A 17,962-nucleotide genomic window follows, 5' to 3' on the forward strand; every position below is an offset into this window, starting at 1 on the left:
GGTGTATCCAGTGCAGGTCACCAGGGGCCATGACCAGGAGGGCGACCCCCCACTGCAGGGCCCCTGCAGCTGGGGGGGGGGGAGGCAGGACAGTCCCCTGGGGCTGGGAGTGACATGGGGATGGGGGGAGCTGGGACCAGTGGGACAGGAATCGAGAACAGGGTGTGGAACGGAGGACCAGACTGCCAGGGGTGGACCATGAGGCTGTGGAGGCCGAGTTCTGTCTGGTGAGCAATACGAGGTCCTTGGATGTTTTCAAGCTGAGAACCCAGGGCTCACATGGGCACATGGAGGGGTAACGAATGGGATCCACAGGAGGGTGTGGGAGACGAAGGTATGGGGACGGATGTGGTGGTGGAAAGAGACAGGAGATGAAACTACAGTGAACGGGTTGGTCTGTACGGTTCTCTGCTGCACCGCTCTCCACCTCCCGAGCCTCCCGCCCTCCATCTCCACCTGCCAAGCGCCTGGATTAGGCCTGACAGGGTGCACTACCCAGAGTACCTGCCTTCTGACGCCTCCTGCTGGCTCACAGAGAGGATCTTCTTGAAACAGATCTTCTTGAAACACCATCATGTTAAACGCCCACAACTCATCTCTGTACGTGAATTTCATTTCTGTTTCTCGTCTGCCTTCTTTCCATCACTCTGCTCACGCTGCTGCTCACCCAGGCCCACCAACCAAGGTCAAGGACTACATTTCAAGACTAAACTAGCGACTTCTGATGATGGTGCTGCAAGCGCTCACACTTACGGGAAGGCAGACAAACCGAAGAAAATTACATGTGTGTGGCAGAACACCGGCCGCTCAGACTCCGATCCCGCCACTTACGACAGGATGACCCTGTCCAGTTGGTTATTCTCCCTCAGCCTCAGTTTCTCATTCTAGACACAAGAGTTGTAACTGCCCACAGCTGTGATGGAGGCTGGAAGCACAGACAGAAACAAAGTACTTTGTGTGGTGCCTGGAGAATGGTGTGTGTCCAGTGGAAAATATATCACAAGGTTATATACCCACATACCCACACTTTTTCCACATCACCTGCCAATCAGACTTTTCTGTTCTCCAAAAGCATGCCGTATATTTAACTTTCCTAATTTCCGTATTTTCCGTACATCCCACCTCCCAGTTCCAGGCAAATGCAGACTTCTTCCCTTTCTAGGATCCCAACAGATTTGTTTTCCCGCTGCATATTATCTACTGACGGTAGGGCTGTGAAGACAGCTAAGCTAACCACTTTCATCACAGCTGAATTTTGTACATCTTTACCCCATATTTCTTCTCCTACCCCAGCAAGAGACCCAAAGGTATGTGTTATAATTCTCTCAAAAGCTCTGTTAGGGAATGAAAAAAATGTTTAGTACACAGAAAACTTTAGACATTACCAACTTTGAGAAACTTCACTGGTAAATAATTCCTGGCAAAAGAATACAAATCACCATCATGTTAACGTATTTCAAATTCATATACTCACAGAAAACTATTTAAAAAATTGCCAAACAAATGATCTCTGCAGAGCCTTAGAGAAGTGCCCAAGGGATCACTGTCTAACAACATACAATTCAGCTCATTTTCTTGGATTTTGGACTGAGGTAACTAAAATGGTTCAGTTTTCTCCTCAAAACAGGTAGAACAACAATGAGGCATCACTACACATCTATCAGAATGGCTAAAATCCAAATCACTGACAACACCAAATGCTGGTGAGGATATGGAGTAACGGAACTCCCATTCACTGCTGGTGGGAATGTAAAACAGTACAGCTACTCTGGAAGACAGTTTGTCTATTTCTTTCAAAATTAAGCACACTCTCACCATATGATTCAGCAATCATGCTCCTTGGTATTTAACCAAATGAGTTGAAAACTTTCATCTACAAAAAATGCGTACCTGAATGTTTATAGCAGCTTTATTCATAATTGCCCAGATGTGTAAGCAACCAAGATGTCCTTCAGCAGGTAAATGGATAAACAAAATGTGGTACATCCAGACAATGGAATATTATTCAGTAATAAAAAGAAATTAGCCTCAAGCCACAAAAAGATGGCGGAAACGTAAATGCATTTTTGCTAAATGAGAGGAGCCAATCCGAAGAGGCCACAAAGGTATGATTCCAATTATATAGCACTCTGGATATGGCTAAACTACGGAGACAGTAAAAGATCAGTGGTTGCCAGGGTTTAGGGGAGGGACGGAGGGATGAGGAAGTGGAACACGGGGTAATTTTAGGGCAGGGAAGCTGTTCTGTAGGATATCGTAATGGTAGATACCTGTCATTACATGTTTATCAAAATCCACAGAAAGTACCACACAAAGCGTGACACTTACTGCAAACAATGAACTTTAGTTAATAAACTAGTACTGGCCCATCAACTGTAACAAACGTGCCACACTAACAGAAGATGTTAATAATGGGGACCCTGGGGATAGACGGAAGGACCTCTATACTTTCCTCTTGATTTTTCTGGAAACCTAAAACTGCTCCAAAAAATAAAGATTATTAATTGGAACAAAACCCATATGAAAGAATTGTAGCTTCAGTACTGCAAAGGAACTTCAGTCACTGTCTGAACCCACTCCCGCTCTGGCGAGCTCCTGCTCTATCCCTGGCATGTGGTTACTTATACAGCTTCCAACTGCACACTTTTGGTGACAAGTCACTTATTTCCTAACCAATTCATTTTGTATGTATCACAACTGGCACAAAGCACAAGTGTGATACCTTTAGAAAGCAAGGAGAACTCTGTGCAGTCTTGTACAGAACCAAGACACGTTCCTATAAATCTCCTCTACTCGAAGAATCATGGAACAGGGCGCCTGGGTGGCTCAGTGGGTTAAGCTGCTGCCTTCGGCTCAGGTCATGATCTCAGGGTCCTGGGATCGAGTTCCGCATCGGGCTCTCTGCTCAGCGGGGAGCCTGCTTCCCTCTCTCTCTCTGCCTGCCTCGCCATCTACTTGTGATTTCTCTCTGTCAAATAAATAAATAAATAAAATCTTTAAAAAAAAAAAAAAGAATCATGGAACAGTAGGAGCTAGAAAAGACTTGAGAGATCTTGTGGTTTACTCCCCTCATTTTACTGAGGAGAATACCAAGAGAAAGAGAGGAACAGTCTTAGAGAAATTACAAGCTACGTGAATCAACCAACTAGCCCAGAGGACTCCCAAGATGAAGACTTACCGCTTAGGCTTGAAGACGACTTTCTGTCCTCCTTCAAGTATCAGTAAGGCTTTCAGTTGTGTCCCTTTATAACCCACGTCAGCTTTAATGATTTTCTTGGTGGCCATGGCATGCATGATTGCCCCCAGCTCTGGTGTCTCTTCTGGGTACACTTCCCGGGGAACCACCCACTGGGCCGCAATCTCCCAGGGGGACTGCAAGGTGTGGTCCAGCTTGGGCACCAGCTCCACCCTCAAGCCAGCCATCATTCTGTGGAAAGCCCTCTGGTCCTCTCGGTTTGCGGCTGATGTGTCCAGGTTGTCAATCAGGAAAACTTTGGTGAAGATAAAGATGACAAGAAGAATCGCTAAGAGCACAACTCGCTGCTTTAGCTTCATGTTGGCCTCTTTTCCTTCTCCCCTGACCTACTCTCTCTCACTTAGCAAGGAGAGCAGGTAGTGACAGTCAGCAAGGAGAGTCCATGCTTACGCGCACTGGTTCATTTCTTCACTGCAGTGCCTCCCACAACGCCTGCAAGGCCAAGCACAGAGCAATGTTCAGTCAGAAATCCCGTCCCTTCCACCCCAAATCTTCTGTGAACCTCCAGCATCTTACTCACTCTTTTATCCTTGCTAATCCCATGCCTGAGAGGACCCAATAGTTTAAAACAAACCAGCGTGGAGAAGGACTTCATAGGTGAGAACCGGGTACAAAGGAAAATTTAAAGCAAATACTCCTGTTTCAATAGGGTGCAGAGTCAGCCAGGAAGCCCCGGACTGGCTACAAATTCCAGAACAGAACACCAACACAGCGAGGAGAAAGAGCATGACGAAAGCAACGCAAAGAGACGCCTAACTCCTTCACTTTCATTTTTACCTTTCAAAATCCATACAGGACTTTTGACCATCTAAAACCACCAGTATTTGGAAACTTTCCAGTTCTTATCTCCTCTCAATGTTAAGTTTTATGACACGCTGTAAGTCAGGAACTTCTAAAAGTGCCACGGAGGATCCAGAGGACAGCAGTAACTCCTCCGAATCCCAACCCCCAGCCACCCCGGGAGCGCCTAGCATGCTGCTCACGTATTTAAATACAACACCCACATGCACAGCTCTACTTCATCAGTTTTCCAGTAGTTATTTTTCAAAATGAAAATCCCTGTAAAATAGGGATAATCAAATCTAGATAAATTAAGTAAAGGAAAAACCTAGCCCTATCCCTCTGGCTATTAGAAGAACATGACCAGGAAGTGAAAGAAACGTGGTGCTGTAGCAACACGAGGGAGTCTGGGCTGGTGGGGCACCTGACAAAGGGACCGATACACAGACGTCAAGCAGCACCTGCTTCCAGTGTGGAGCGGGCCGCACTCCGGTCAGATCTCAAGCTCACAGATTCCAAACACAAGATTTCTGCTAGGCTATTAGGAACACACGGTTCAGTCTCATTTGCATGCTACCGGGTAGCTTTCTGCTCCGCGCATGAGCCTGCTGTGCTGTATGCCTACCGATGACATAGCACGGGGCCGAGACAAAGAGGACAGCATGCTAAGTGGGAGCCCCTTCACTCTCCAATTCCTTAACAACTCACAACATTAACTCAAGACACAATGCCACTACGAATGACAGGGCAGACTCCCAGCCCAACCGGAGACTACTCTCCTGGTAACAGCTGGAAACACATGGAAACCCAGAAGACCAGGGCAACCATGTGTTCCAAGGGCAACAACTTGCGGCCACGAGCATGCTGCCGGGCCCTTCATCCTTCGTCCACCCCTTTCCTCGTTTGCAGGAAGAGGCAGAACGTCAGAGTCCAGCTTGAATTCTAATGGTCTCCACCTGTTTGGTGTCATCCTCCTCTCCCAGGGAATACATAACACTTTTAGCTGAAGCCACGGTAATTCCAGTGCATCTAGAGTAACTGTGAGGGTAGTGAGTTTGGTGGGAAACTCAGCACAAGGGTTCTGTGTGATTTCAGGGCCGAGCCGTGCTAGGAGAGTGGATTTCAGAGGCTTCTGCTCATCCCAGCCCAATCTCAACCACACAGCTCCTCCAACGATCTGTTAGAGCAGACAGGCCGTGGCCGCGGTGCCAGTGGTTCCTTTCTCAGCCCCTCCAGCTGCAGAGAGTGACAGGCCTGGGATAATTCTGCTGCCAAGAGGTAAGCAGGGTGAGCAGCCTTCCTCCTCCTGTAAAGCATTCTTCAGGACTGAAGTGTGGTTAACCCAGACTTTAGCATAAATTCCTCCCTTGTGCTACAGAAACGTATCATACCTAAACACTCACCATAAACGCTGGGGAGATTGAGGTGGTTTTTTTTTTCCCCCTCACTAATGCAATAGTAAGTTCCAGAAACTCCAAAATTCAAACAAAACAAACTGATTCAGCAGTCTTTTAAGTTCCAAAACCTTACCACCTTCTGACTAGGTCCCCGAAGAACACATTTCTCAATTCAGGGCTACAAACAATGCACCCGCTCAACTAGGACAGGAGTTCACATGATGTGAACTGAAGAGTTCAGCTGTTGCATTATCTTACCATTTACCTCTGCAGGTTAGGAGTGAGCGCAGGTTGCAAGAAGCGAAATATGTTTTCTTTTGTGACTCGTCACCACATCCCAGGAGAACAAGTAAGACAGCCATTTGGCATCGTTCTCTGCAACTGCCCTTCATTCCCACAGCCACCAATTTCATTTAGTGCCCCTTCTACTGAGTCACTAAAAGAACTGCCTTCTGGACCTCCAGTTCTCCAGCACGGACCAGATGACACGCCACACTCACTGTTCTGATGGCACACGACTTCTGATTTCTACAGACTCCTCAGCAAGACAGGAAAAGCCCTACCCTAAATGGCTTTGCTTCCCCGGGCATCCATCTTCTCAGCTCCAACCAAACGGACCGCGACCGTACTCTGCCCTCCCCGCCATGTGTGGACCTGAGCTCTGCCCTGGACAGTCTTCATCCTGGGATGTCCTCAAAATTCCTCTTCCTCCTACCTTTTTCCCCATTGTCTCCTGTTTAAGGCCTAATCTGTTTTTTGAGGGCCATCCCCAAAGCCATTTCTGTACCCTCTCCACACCCTTCAGTAATCTTTCTCCTTCAGACCAGCGCTTAACTACATTCTGCCTTGTCCAAGTATCTCCTTGTATGTAGTTTTCAACTGCCGTCTCGGAAACCTGGCTCCTTGGTGATCTCAACTGTCTTCACGATCCCTACAGTGCCCAGCAGGAAACTGAACAAATCACTACAAGTATTTTGGGACTCATGTTTACTTCCTCCAAGATGCAGGATCACATGTGTGTGGCCTCTTCATGCTGGTTCTCCTTTATCAGCTGTCTTCTTTCGTTTGGCAGTCTACTTCTCTACCGATGCTCTGACTACTCGGTTTAGTGCAGAGTGTAGTCTCCTTTTCTGAAGAAACACTGCCAGTTCAGAAAAGATGTTTTCTTTTAGCTGGAAAGCTGCTATTCCTTCAGCCCACAGGGCAAGCACAAAGATTTTTAAGAAATCAGCATTGTAGAGATTATAGTAGAATTTCTAGCAAAAAGTCTCTCCTATTCCCGAAAAATGTATGAGATGCATGATATGGAATCATACCAGTGACATTATACTTTTTACTACCTATATGCCCGAGAAGGGAGGATACCCAGGATGGGGTTTCCACGCTGCGTTACCGTCTTGTGTTATTGGAAACAGCAGCATACATGTTATGCACTCTGCAAACTGGGTTCCTAAGAAGATACCCCATTACAGACACTAAGGAAATTAAAGCAGGACCAGAGTATATTCCAAATTCTTCATGAAAAATTTACTGGCATTCCCAGAGGACTCTGCCTGCTCTGTTTCATGCCTTTACCTCCTCCCTTGAATGTTTCCAACAGTGTAACACCATCCAGTTTATATTATAGTCATTTATTTTAATGGTTCTGTTATGTGGAACATAGCCTACCTCAAAGAACAAATAGACTCAAGGTGATAAGACAAGTCAAAAAATGTTAAGCTCAAAAAAAGGCAATGCAAATGACAGTTTTCATACTAAAAGCTGGCAGAAACTCTCACGTTGGAGTTCTTTATGAAGAATTTTCCTCTTGAGCCCTGGTTTCACCCACAGCTCCATCAGTTCAATGAGGCTTGCTACGGCGGCTCATTCTTCACACTCACACTCTCTCTCTCAGACACACACACACACCATCCTACACATCTGACAGTTGTTTTATGAGGACAAACTTAGGACTATTACGTTGCTTGGGGAGAAGAGATACAGATTCCACAGAACAAAAGTGAGGTCTTAGTATGAAGTCCTTCATTCAGTCCTGGCGGAACAGCTACAGAAACCCGTCGGTGCACAGGTTAAGTCACTGTGTGACAAAATATGACGTCTGTGTCTATGTCACTGTGCGAGAAAATATGACATCTGTGGCTGCCGAGGAACACGAGAACACCCGGCTCCTTACTTACTACCTTACTAGGGACTCCCACAAGCCACCAGTGATGTTCCAGGCTCACTGGCAGCGGTACTCCCTTGACTCTCCCTCTGATCAACCAACATCTTCACACTATTTCTCCTCAGGTCATGGAGAAGAAATCCCCACCTTTCTGCAGAATGTAACTGAAAGTGAAAGCTTCAGGACTAACCCTTTCTTGTGCTTTCAGCTCAATGGTCCAATCGAGTTCTTTCCACATAAATGGAATGTGGATGTCTGTGACTGTAAAGTACCACGAGGAAATACTCCATGCAGAAGGCTATTAGAGGAAATTTCGGGCACAGCAGGTAGAATTTATTATATAACTAGTATATAATCACATTTAACCACATAACTTCCGTGCCCTTGATCTTGCATAGGAGTCACAAGGACCCTTTTATAAACTTCTTCTTTAGTAACAATTGGTTTCAACAAAGCTCTGATGGTCTGTTGAGTATAAGAAGCGGTAATGCCTGAATTTACTTAAGAGTTTTTGGTTGATTATCTACAAAGACAGACACCAACAATTCCTCCCATCAAGAGGTAGAATCTAGGGGTGCCTGGGTGGCTCAGTCAGTTGAGTGTCTGCCTTTGGCTCAGGTCATGATCCCAGGGTCCTGGGATCGAGTCCCACATCATGTTCCCTGCTCAGTGGAGAGGCTGCTTCTCGCTCTCTCTGCCCCTCTCCCCACTCATGTGCTCACTCTCTCTGTCTCAAATGAAGAAATAGTTACAATCTTAAGGAAAAAAGAAAAAAGTAGAATCTATTTTTCCTCCCCTGGAATCCAGGCTGGCTCTGTAACTGACTTTGGCCAACAGAATGCAGTGGAAGCAACTGTGTGCCAAGTCTGGGCCTACTCCTTAAAAGACCTGGCAGCTTCCTGCTGGGACCCAGCCACTACGTAAAGCAGCTTGGGCTAGACTACTGAATGATGAGGGACCCAGACGGAGAGAGAGGCCTGGCCAACCCCAGCTGAGGTGCCAGACACAGAAGAGAAGCCATCTCAGTTCCACCAGAGGTCCCAGTTGAATGGGGTCATACATGTGATCCAGAAGAACCAACAGGCTGAGCCCAGCTGACCCATATGATGGTAAGAAAAAACAAGTAACTATTTTAAGCCACTAAATTTTGGGGTGGCTTGTAAAATCCAACACTCATGTCTAGTCTGTCCTTATTAACTATTTTGGAGACATTAAAAATATTGAGGGAAAAGACAGAGAAATAAATCATGTCACTGAAAACAATTCTCTCAGGAAGAAGGGAAATATTAAAGTAACCATTAACTATAAATAAACATTGGATTATAAATTGTTAGGTTATATTTGTAAATGATTATTAATGCCTTCTACAGAGCAATAAGCTCATTATGAAAGTTATACACCATTTCTACTTTTTTTTGTCGTCATTGCAGATGCTTAGGAAGATACATAATTAAGGTCTTTTTAAGGTAGCACAATGAAAAAATATACTTACCTGGATCATTTACTAAATAAAGTCCATTTACATACTTCAGAACAATCAAGGCTAACCCAGCACCCTCACACAAATACACATGCCCGATTTATAAAACCTATCATTCACCCTTTAGCCAAAGCATAACCAGTAGCAAATATCACAACCTTTCAGTACGAAAAAAGTTAGAAACATATACTTTCACCCTGGGCTGAGGCTGTTATAATGCCCTTTTGTTTTTTAATTGGAAGTGACATCAGAACATTATGCTACATTATTATTAACTGTTCCCTAGAAATAAATGCAGTTTCTCCTGATGGTTACTGGCAATTCTACGTAAAATCAGAGCATTCAGAAATCTTTCCACTTAGCACTGTATGCTTCTCCTTTATAGGAAGTCAAAGCACCAATACCAAACGGCATCAAGTGTTTAGCACCTGAATAAATCCTGAGTATGCCCAGAAAACCAGCCCATTCCTGCACTGCCACCCACTGCTACCACAAGAGCACATTTTATTTCATCTTCAAATAGGAGTCTTCAACTAAAACAAAAATACCATATTAACCAGTATCTACACATAGTTTTCCTTTCTGTGCTAATTCTTTGCTTAAGAAATAGCTTCTTAGAGGGGCGCCTGGGTGGCTCAGTGGGTTAAAGACTCTGCCTTCGGCTTGGGTCGTGGACCTGGAGTCCTGGGATTGAGCTCCACGTCAGGCTCTCTGCTCGGTGGGGAGTCTGCCTCCCTCCCTCTCGCTCTCTCTGCCTGTCTCTGCCTATTTGTGATCTCTGTCAAATAAATAAAATCTTTAAAAAAAAAAAAAAAGAAGAAGAAGAACGAAATAGCTTAAGGACAAGTACCATATGATTCACTCATATGTGGAATTTAAGAAACAAAACAAAAGAACAAAGTGGGGGGAAGAAACAAACCAGAAAAAACAAAAACAACACCCCACACCCTTAACTATAGAAAACTGGTGGTTACCAGAGGGGAGATGGACGGGAGGATGGGTGAAGGAGATTAAGAGTACACTTATCAAGATGAGGAATGAGCAATGTGTAGAATTGTTGAATCGCTACGCTGTACACTTGAGACTAATATAACACTGTACGTTAACTACACTGGAATCAAAATAAAATTAAAAAAAGAAATAGGTTAATTCACCTGCTTATTCCAAATAAAAACTCTTCCAAGGCAGAAGTGTTAAGAGGGATGCACTGGATTCAGAATGCCTACTTTATCACCTATGATGGGACTTGGGAAAGTGACTTAATGTGTAACCTCTCTGGGCCTCAGTCCTTTCATATGAAAAGTAAAATAAGAACACTATGATCTAACTCACAAAGTTGCTAAACATGAATGACATTACCATATACACTGTGCTAAAATTAGTGCCTGGACAACCCATCGTGATCCCTTGTTAGTCATTATTACCAGGTCACAAACCCATAGAGGACGATCTGAATGACAAAGAAAATAAACCTGTCTAGTCATGTTGTCTTTTGGGTTGCAGAGTGTGGGAATAAATTCCCAAGTCACATTATAGAAAGTTTCCATGGTCTTCTATTCCTGAACAAATCCTTTCCTCAACTGGAAGACTAGCTAAGACTGCAGGCCAGTAGGTGTCTTTAAAATGGGTACCGTGTGAAGCAGAACACTGGGAGGCTACGTCACTAATTGGACCAACCTATTTCTCTTCTCTACAAAGTTCAAGTCTAATTTCAGTCAATGATTAAAAGCATTAGGTTCTTCTATTCCATGAAAAAGGCTGAAATAAAATGCCTTCTTCAGTTTGGAAAATTAGCTCTCTGTTTTAAAGATGATAGCACTGCATGTCTTAAAGCTCTCTCTTTAAAGATTTGAGAGAGAAAGCATGTGTGTGCACGGGAGTGGGGGAGGGGCAGAAGGAGAGGGAGAATCTTCAAGGAGACTCCCCACTCATCACAGAGCCTCCATGGGGCTCACCCCTACAACCGTGAAATCATGACCTGTGCTGAAACCAAGAGTTGGATGCTTAAGAGACTGAGCCCCCCAGGTACCCTGTCCTAAAAGTTCTTAAGGTATGCCTTAAGAGTAACTTAAAGCTACAGGTATAGAAAATTGAATTCCCACATAGTCCAAATTACCCCAAGTGTTACATGTTCCTCATTGTTTTCACTTCCACTTAAACATTTATTCATATCCATAAACTCACAATGCCCTACATGAACTCCTCTAACAGTTTCTTGTGAAGGAAGCCAACTAAATGATCACTAGGCATTAACGAGGCATTAAGGTAGCCTTTCTTCCTGGGTGTGAGAGCAAAAACGAAACAGGCAATAAAGAGTGTTTGCTTCCTCTGAAAAAATTCAATTCCTGCAACCTGTCCCATTTAAAGATTTATTTATTTGTTTATTTGAGAGCGAGAAAGAGCACACATGAGAAGGGAGAGGTCAGAGGAAGAAGCAGACTCCCCACAGAGCTGGGAGCCCGATGTGGGACTGGATCCGGCGATTCTGGGATCATGACCTGAGCTGAAGGCAGTTGCTTAACCAATGGAGACACCCAGGCACCCCAACCTGTCCCATTTAAACCTTGATTTAGGGCAACTCTCTAACCCTATTCCTTGAAAAATGAAAAGAAAAAATCTTTAGCTCATACTTCTAGTGAGGTTTGTTCTAAAAAACCAACAGAGGCTGTGGTCACTGATCTAGAGACCCTGTAGGAATGCCTAAGAATTTGCATTCTGTTTCAAATGGGCCAGGTAAAAGGAACCTTCCCACGTTCTAGGTATTTCACTGCTCAATCATCACTTTATAACCCCCATGGAAGACTGTAGCATAGAATGTAATTCCCATATAGTGCAGAAATATGGATTTCAAAAAATGTAACATTTTCCTGTTTTCCATCTTTACTTTTAAATTCATTAGAGTTTTTGGAAAGGTGTATTAGCTTTATGCAACAGTAACACCTGACATTATTAGCCTCACGTTCCAGGTGTCTCAAGCTGATGGGCCACAGGTCACTCTAGAAATGGCAACAGCAGAACCCCTACGCAGGTCTGGGCTGAACTGAGGCTGAGTGGCTCCAGATATGATCCCTTTGTTAAAATATGAGTGTAAATACACACACACACACACACACACACACACACACACACACACACACAGTTTGGGGCATGCCTGTCTCCTCTACTCTTCCATGACTTCCTCAAGGACAGGGGATATATTTTACTCTCTTCGTACCTCCACAGAAGCTGGCACAGTGCAAGGTGCAAGAGAGGTGCTCGATACATCCCTACTGAAGAAAAGGAGGGGAGAGCAAGGGAGAGAAAGATTTAAGGTCAGAAAAGTTTCTTCGGCTCCTTGGTCTAAAGATGGTCTCTTTTGTAAAGAGAAACCAAGTCCTGTAATGAATTCAGAAATACAGTACAGCAAAAATAAATAAATAAATAAATAAAAAGTAGAAATATCAAACATATATACCAGTGTTATTCATCCAATTTTAAACTGCTGCCTCTGTATACCCTGCTTCCACCCTTCAAAGCAGTGACTACTGCCAACCTTGTTCCTGCTGCTGACTGGGACTGGGAATGAAGACGATCTGCAAATGCTAAGAAGATTGGAGATGGTCCAAGACGCTGCCCAAGAGTGACACAAGACGGGGCTGGAACCAGATCTTCAATCTGGCCTCGCATTCTGAAATGCGAACTGACACTTAGTACTTCTATATAATTTTCTCTGTTCTGCAGAAGACCCACAGGAACACAAATGTACCCAGAGCGCAAGGTCGCTATCTAAACCAAGGATAAGAAATAAGGAACCAATAAGAAAAAGCTCTCGGGCAGCCAAAGCTGTGGTCCCCAAGTGCATCCACAGACGGGGAAGGGTGGCAGACCCTCGCCCAGCGCACCTGGCTGTTCTACGTTCGAGCGGGAAGCAGTCATCTGGGCAGCTACTCCACCAAAGATCAGAAGCTGCCAATTTAGAGAGGGCAGCAGGGACACTAACAACAGCCGAAGTTCAGCTTTCCCACCTCTGAAAGAAGAGCCTGACTACTAAAAGCGGATTCAATAATTCAAAACGCAGAGGGAGCACACAGCCTGCATGTTTTTTTTTTTTTTAAAGATTTTATTTATTTATTTGACAGACAGAGATTACAAGTAAGCAGAGAGAGAGGGGAGGAAGCAGGCTCCCTGCTGAGCAGAGAGCCCGATGTGGGGCTTGATCCCAGGACGCGGGGATCATGACCTGAGCTGAAGGCAGAGGCTTTAACCCACTGAGCCACCCAGGCGCCCCCAGCCTGCATGTTTTGATTGCTTCAAAGCCTTGCTTGATTACGGTCACTAATGGAAACTAGTAGCACCACCTCAAGTCAGTGAGAGAAAGGTGAAACCCTACTGTTTGAGAAGCAAACAAACCACGGAATACATTGCGAAATTTTTTTCCACAATAGTATAGCCAAAACAAGAGCTTCCACACGTTAACACCTTACTCCCTAAAAACAGAAGAGGGATGGCACTGCCACAGACAGAGGGTGGAAAGTATTTGAGGGCATGGTAGGACAGGCTGGCCCTGTACGTGCCCTGTTACACACTCACCATTTCATATTCCCTGACCTCCTTTTATCATGTACCCATGACACATGATACACCGTCCCCTCTGTAGGGCTTATTTCCTTGTCAGAAAGTACAAACCTTCAAACACACACCAAAGCTCTTTTCTGCAGCAGGCTCCATTTCTTATCTCCTCCTGGGATGAAAGATGCACCCCCAAGACTCATCAAGCCTGGAACAAAGCCTTTCTTTCCTCTTTTGCTTTTAAATAGGCAAGACAAAAATCCCAAGTGAGATCTCTGCATCATATTCTCTCCGAGATGGCTCAAGCAGTCATAGTGATATTTTAAGTTGGTCAGTTGCAAAGTAAGGTCTCCTGGATCCTAGGTGTGGGTGAAGGAATTCATTAGTCCTTGGTGGGGGTCACCGAGGCAGCTCAAGTACGGAAAAGAGGGAGAGAGATTATACAGGTTTGGAATGAGGAGCTGCGGGAGAAGTACTTCGGGGAGGGACAGCTCTCCCTTCCCATCCCGCCACAGAAGATGCGCTATCAGGGTCAATGATAATGGCGTGGCCATTACCAAGAACTCCAGTTCTTCTCTTAGGGCAAAAATATCGACTACCAATCCAACTGCTCAATTAGTCTAGCCAGAAAAGGCTCCAGGAGCCAAGTCTGTGAAGCTGTGCCTAACCAGGGCACCACAAGCTGCCCCCAGACAGCTAGAATACCAAACAGTCACAGAATCAAAGTGCAAGGCAACTCCAGTATGGAATACCCTTCACAGATGCCCACCCTTTTTTTTTTTTTAAGGACTATTTAGCTATTTTGTTCTATTACATTAGATGTTTTATATGTTTCTATTTTCAAGATTGGTTTCAGTTCAAAGGGGCTCAGTTACAATAGCACATAGCTCTAACTCTTAAAGATTTTATAGTAAATGGAAAGCACCAGATCATATCTGCTTTTGCATGAAATTGAATCTGATTATTAATATTTGGTAAGCCTTCAACTCTACCCTTAAAGCAATGTACAGATACCCAGCTCAATGGCAACTTTCAACAGTAATCTGCAACACGTTTTCCTGTCCTTTTTTTCTTAACGAAGAGAGGAACTAGCCAATTCATGTACTAGAGTATTTCCCCTTCCTTCATACTATGTTCCATTCATTCATTCAACCACCAAACATTTCCTGCATACCTACTATGCACTCCGCATTTCAGGTGCACAGAGGAAAGTAGGCCAATTATCATCACTGTTAAAACATACTGTAGTGCCTTGTCGTGAAGTACACTTCCTACCTCAATCTATAAAACCACATGGCACTTAGTCCCAGGGTGACCTGACATCAGCTTCAGAAGACTGTCTCCTTTTCATTGCTTGCAACTGTGGCTACAGGATAGAGGGAGCGGCCTCTGTCTCTATGATGAGACAGCACCAATGACGAGACAACCACTGTGGCTGCTATTTTAAAAAGTTATCAATTCAAGACCTAAAGTGTCTGGCTTCAGGGCTCACACCGCAGAAATGATGGTCACACAAAGCGTAGGAAGCTGAAGTTTGCCCTGCAAGTAAACAAACAAACTTCATTTAGAAATTCACAATTCAGAAAAGACAGAAAGCAAAAGCTTTCAGGCTCTGTGAGAGAGCTGGAGGCCACAAATGGAAATGAAGAGAATGGACTGAAAGTCAAAGAGTTATCAACTCAACATAAAATAATTCTAGGATGTACCAGGTTAGATGGTACAGAGAGTGATTTGTTTGTTTGTTCCCTAATTCAAAGTACCCAGAAAGACGAGCAGGGCAAGTGTTGTCAAGTTTTCACTCTTTAACCAAATCTTAGTTAATTGCCTATTGGCTTCAGAGAAAGAGCAGAACAAATCCATACCGCATTTTCACCAACCACACTGAAGAGAAGCCGTGGGCTCCAAGATTTGACCATCTTTTGTCCAATCCATTCTATCACCACACTTTCTTGTGCATGAGGCTGAGAATCCCAATTACTTGCTTGTGCCTTTTAATTCTCCTTTGGTAAGCATTTTCAAATGCAGAATCCACTCCTGTTGACTTATTCCACCGCAGGGTACTAGGGACTGAAGTCCAAGGACTTCATAAGCTTCAGAAAAGTTATTAACTTCAAACAGAACGTTAATTTTAAATTTACCTTGGCTCTGAGTCTAGGGGAATAATCTAGTATCCTTAACACTTGTACCACAGCTTCCCAAAGCCACGTCTTGATGACCAATAATATACGTGGAAGGTCTCTATGGCTTTGCTCAAAAGTCCTGCATAAACTCAAGGAAAAGGCACACTGAGGTCTCTACCTCAATTTTAAAAATTAACCCCAATGAAATTTATGTATTAATTTATAACACCAGGAAAATGGGAACAGTTAGCAAACACCAATCTTAATCACCAGAGTACAAATGTATAAAGTCCTACAGTTTAAAAGCTAGAAGATCCCACATTCCTATTCCCTCTTTTCAAGGTGAGAAATCCAATCTCCAGAGGGAAACTGGCTGTGTGGGGAGGGGAGGACCCTGAAATCTGTTTCTAGCTAACCACAAGTCGCGGTACCAAGCATCTCTAATTTTCCCAAATTATAAACTCATCACCCATTTGAGCGATGATAGAGCCATTTAAAGGACTAAAATTCCATAACCACCAGTCATGCCCTGTCCTCTCCACTTTCCCTCCAACATCCTTCCATCCCTTGTCTTCCCACCAGAAGACCTGCGGACAACAGAAGCCTGATGAGGAGGAAACTCTAGTCAGATCCGACCATCAAGGTTGCAGCTTGACAAGTGCTCACATTCATCATTAATGGCAACGTTTCGGCTCGCTTTTAATCGCGGGGCTCTCACACCCGGAAATGAAATCTCAAGCGCAATCCACTTCGGACTACGTATCATTTCCTTAAGTTGTGCCCGACTGCGAGTACGGGGTCCACGACCCCGAGAGACCGTTGACCCCGGGCACGGTTACCCCGCCTCCCGCCTCGGGCCTGGTGGTCACTTGCGCTTCTCCGCCACGAGGTGGGCCCGCCGGCGCGCGATCCTCCCTGGGCCGCCGCAACGGGCGCTCGGCGGGACTCGAGGGCGGCACCGGGGCCAGTCGCCTCTGGAGATGCCGCCTGGGCGCGAGGGGCGCTCACTTAGAAGGACCCCGGGCGGCCCCAGGTAAGGCCACGCCTCAGGCGGGCCGAGGAGGCGCCCCTCCAGCCGCGCCCGCCCGCAGGAGCCCAACGGGGGGCCAGCGAGGCGGGGCGGGCGGCTCGGGCCGGTCTCCGAGGCGGTAGCCAGGCCGGACCCCGGACCCGCTCGCAGCCGCTCGGGGACCGCTCGAGGCACCGGCGTCCGGCCCCTCTGGGAGGCGTCCCGCCCCCAGGCGGCCCCAGCCCGGCGCGCGCCACGCACCGTGCCCCGCCCGCGGGCCGGCCCGCACTTTCCCGCCCGCCGCGCCGGGGGCGGGGGTCGCCCGCCCTCCCCGCCCCCCCACGCCGCTCACCTGCTGGGCCCTAGGCTCGTTCCATGGCCTCCCGCGCGGTGCGGTGCGGTGCGGCCCGGCCGCCCCCGCCGCCTCCGGGGAGGGGCAGCCCCACGCCGCGCTCACCGCCCCCAGCCGCCGCCGCCACTGCGGCTCCGGCCCACCCCCTGCCCGGCCATTCCCTGGCCACTCTCCCCGCGCAGTGCCGGAGGTCCCACACCCACCCTCCCGCCTCCGCGGCGCCCGACTGTTGGTACCGTCCTAGCGTAACGCCTTCCTCGCGACCAATCCCAGGGCTCACTCTGCGAGGCCCCGCCCCCGCCCTCTGGTGGGCGGGCCTACCCGCCTCGCTGTGGACGGCCCTCCTTAACCCTTCCCGTCCCAGCATGGCCCCGTTTAACTCCCTGGGTTCCGGCTCCCATCGCTCCTCCTCCTCTTCCCTGCCGCCCTCCCCTCTTGCAGAAACTGACCTCGAACTTCTCTCTTGTTTTCGCTTTTCCTTTCCTGATTTTCGTAAGCAGGTAGGAGACCAGGCAGCGGGACTGGAGAGTTGGGGTTCTTTAGGTCCAATTCTACTTGTGAGAAACAATTTTCTTACTCCTTCTGCCCATTTAATTCGCCTCGACTGATGCTTCTGCCTTTTAGAATGTATCCCCCTTACCCAAAAGAGGCCAACCTTCCTACAGCGCGCACAAGTTGCTCTTCCTTGGAACCAGAGCAAACTCCCCGCTACAGTTAGTAGCATTTTGCAAAACTGTGATTAGTTTGCTGTACTCTTAGTTTTTCAATGTCTGTCTCTTGCAATGGACGGTAAGCCCCAGGAGGGCAGGGCAGTCGTGTCCCAGTCTCCAATGCCCCACACCCAGTAGACTCCCTA

General features: G+C 46.4%; 1 protein-coding gene across 14 annotated transcripts in view; it reads right to left on the reverse strand.

Annotated features, from left to right (window-relative positions):
- FAM20B (FAM20B glycosaminoglycan xylosylkinase) overlaps nucleotides 1–17,377 on the reverse strand; it is a gene marked incomplete at its 3' end in the record, with an annotated part of 43,955 nt that extends 26,578 nt beyond the window's left edge. For 3 of the 14 annotated variants that reach the window (XM_082704103.1, XM_082704099.1, XM_082704104.1), the window contains exons 1-2: nucleotides 17,107–17,261; nucleotides 3,179–3,688 (exon numbers count right to left, since the gene is read on the reverse strand). In XM_082704103.1, the coding sequence (XP_082560229.1) occupies nucleotides 3,179–3,555 (377 nt within the window). In that variant the 5' untranslated portion in view covers nucleotides 3,556–3,688; nucleotides 17,107–17,261. Of the gene's footprint in view, nucleotides 1–3,178; nucleotides 3,689–6,424; nucleotides 6,575–7,787; nucleotides 7,896–13,742; nucleotides 13,985–14,900; nucleotides 15,165–15,487; nucleotides 16,962–17,106; nucleotides 17,262–17,342 lie in introns of those variants that run through there. The other 11 variants (XM_082704107.1, XM_082704109.1, XM_082704105.1 and 8 more) reach the window with 11 other exon arrangements.
- Between the last annotated feature and the right edge of the window lie 585 nt (nucleotides 17,378–17,962).

Source organism: Mustela nivalis (genome assembly GCF_964662115.1).
Source record: "Mustela nivalis genome assembly, chromosome: 16".
Lineage (NCBI taxonomy): Eukaryota > Metazoa > Chordata > Mammalia > Carnivora > Mustelidae > Mustela > Mustela nivalis.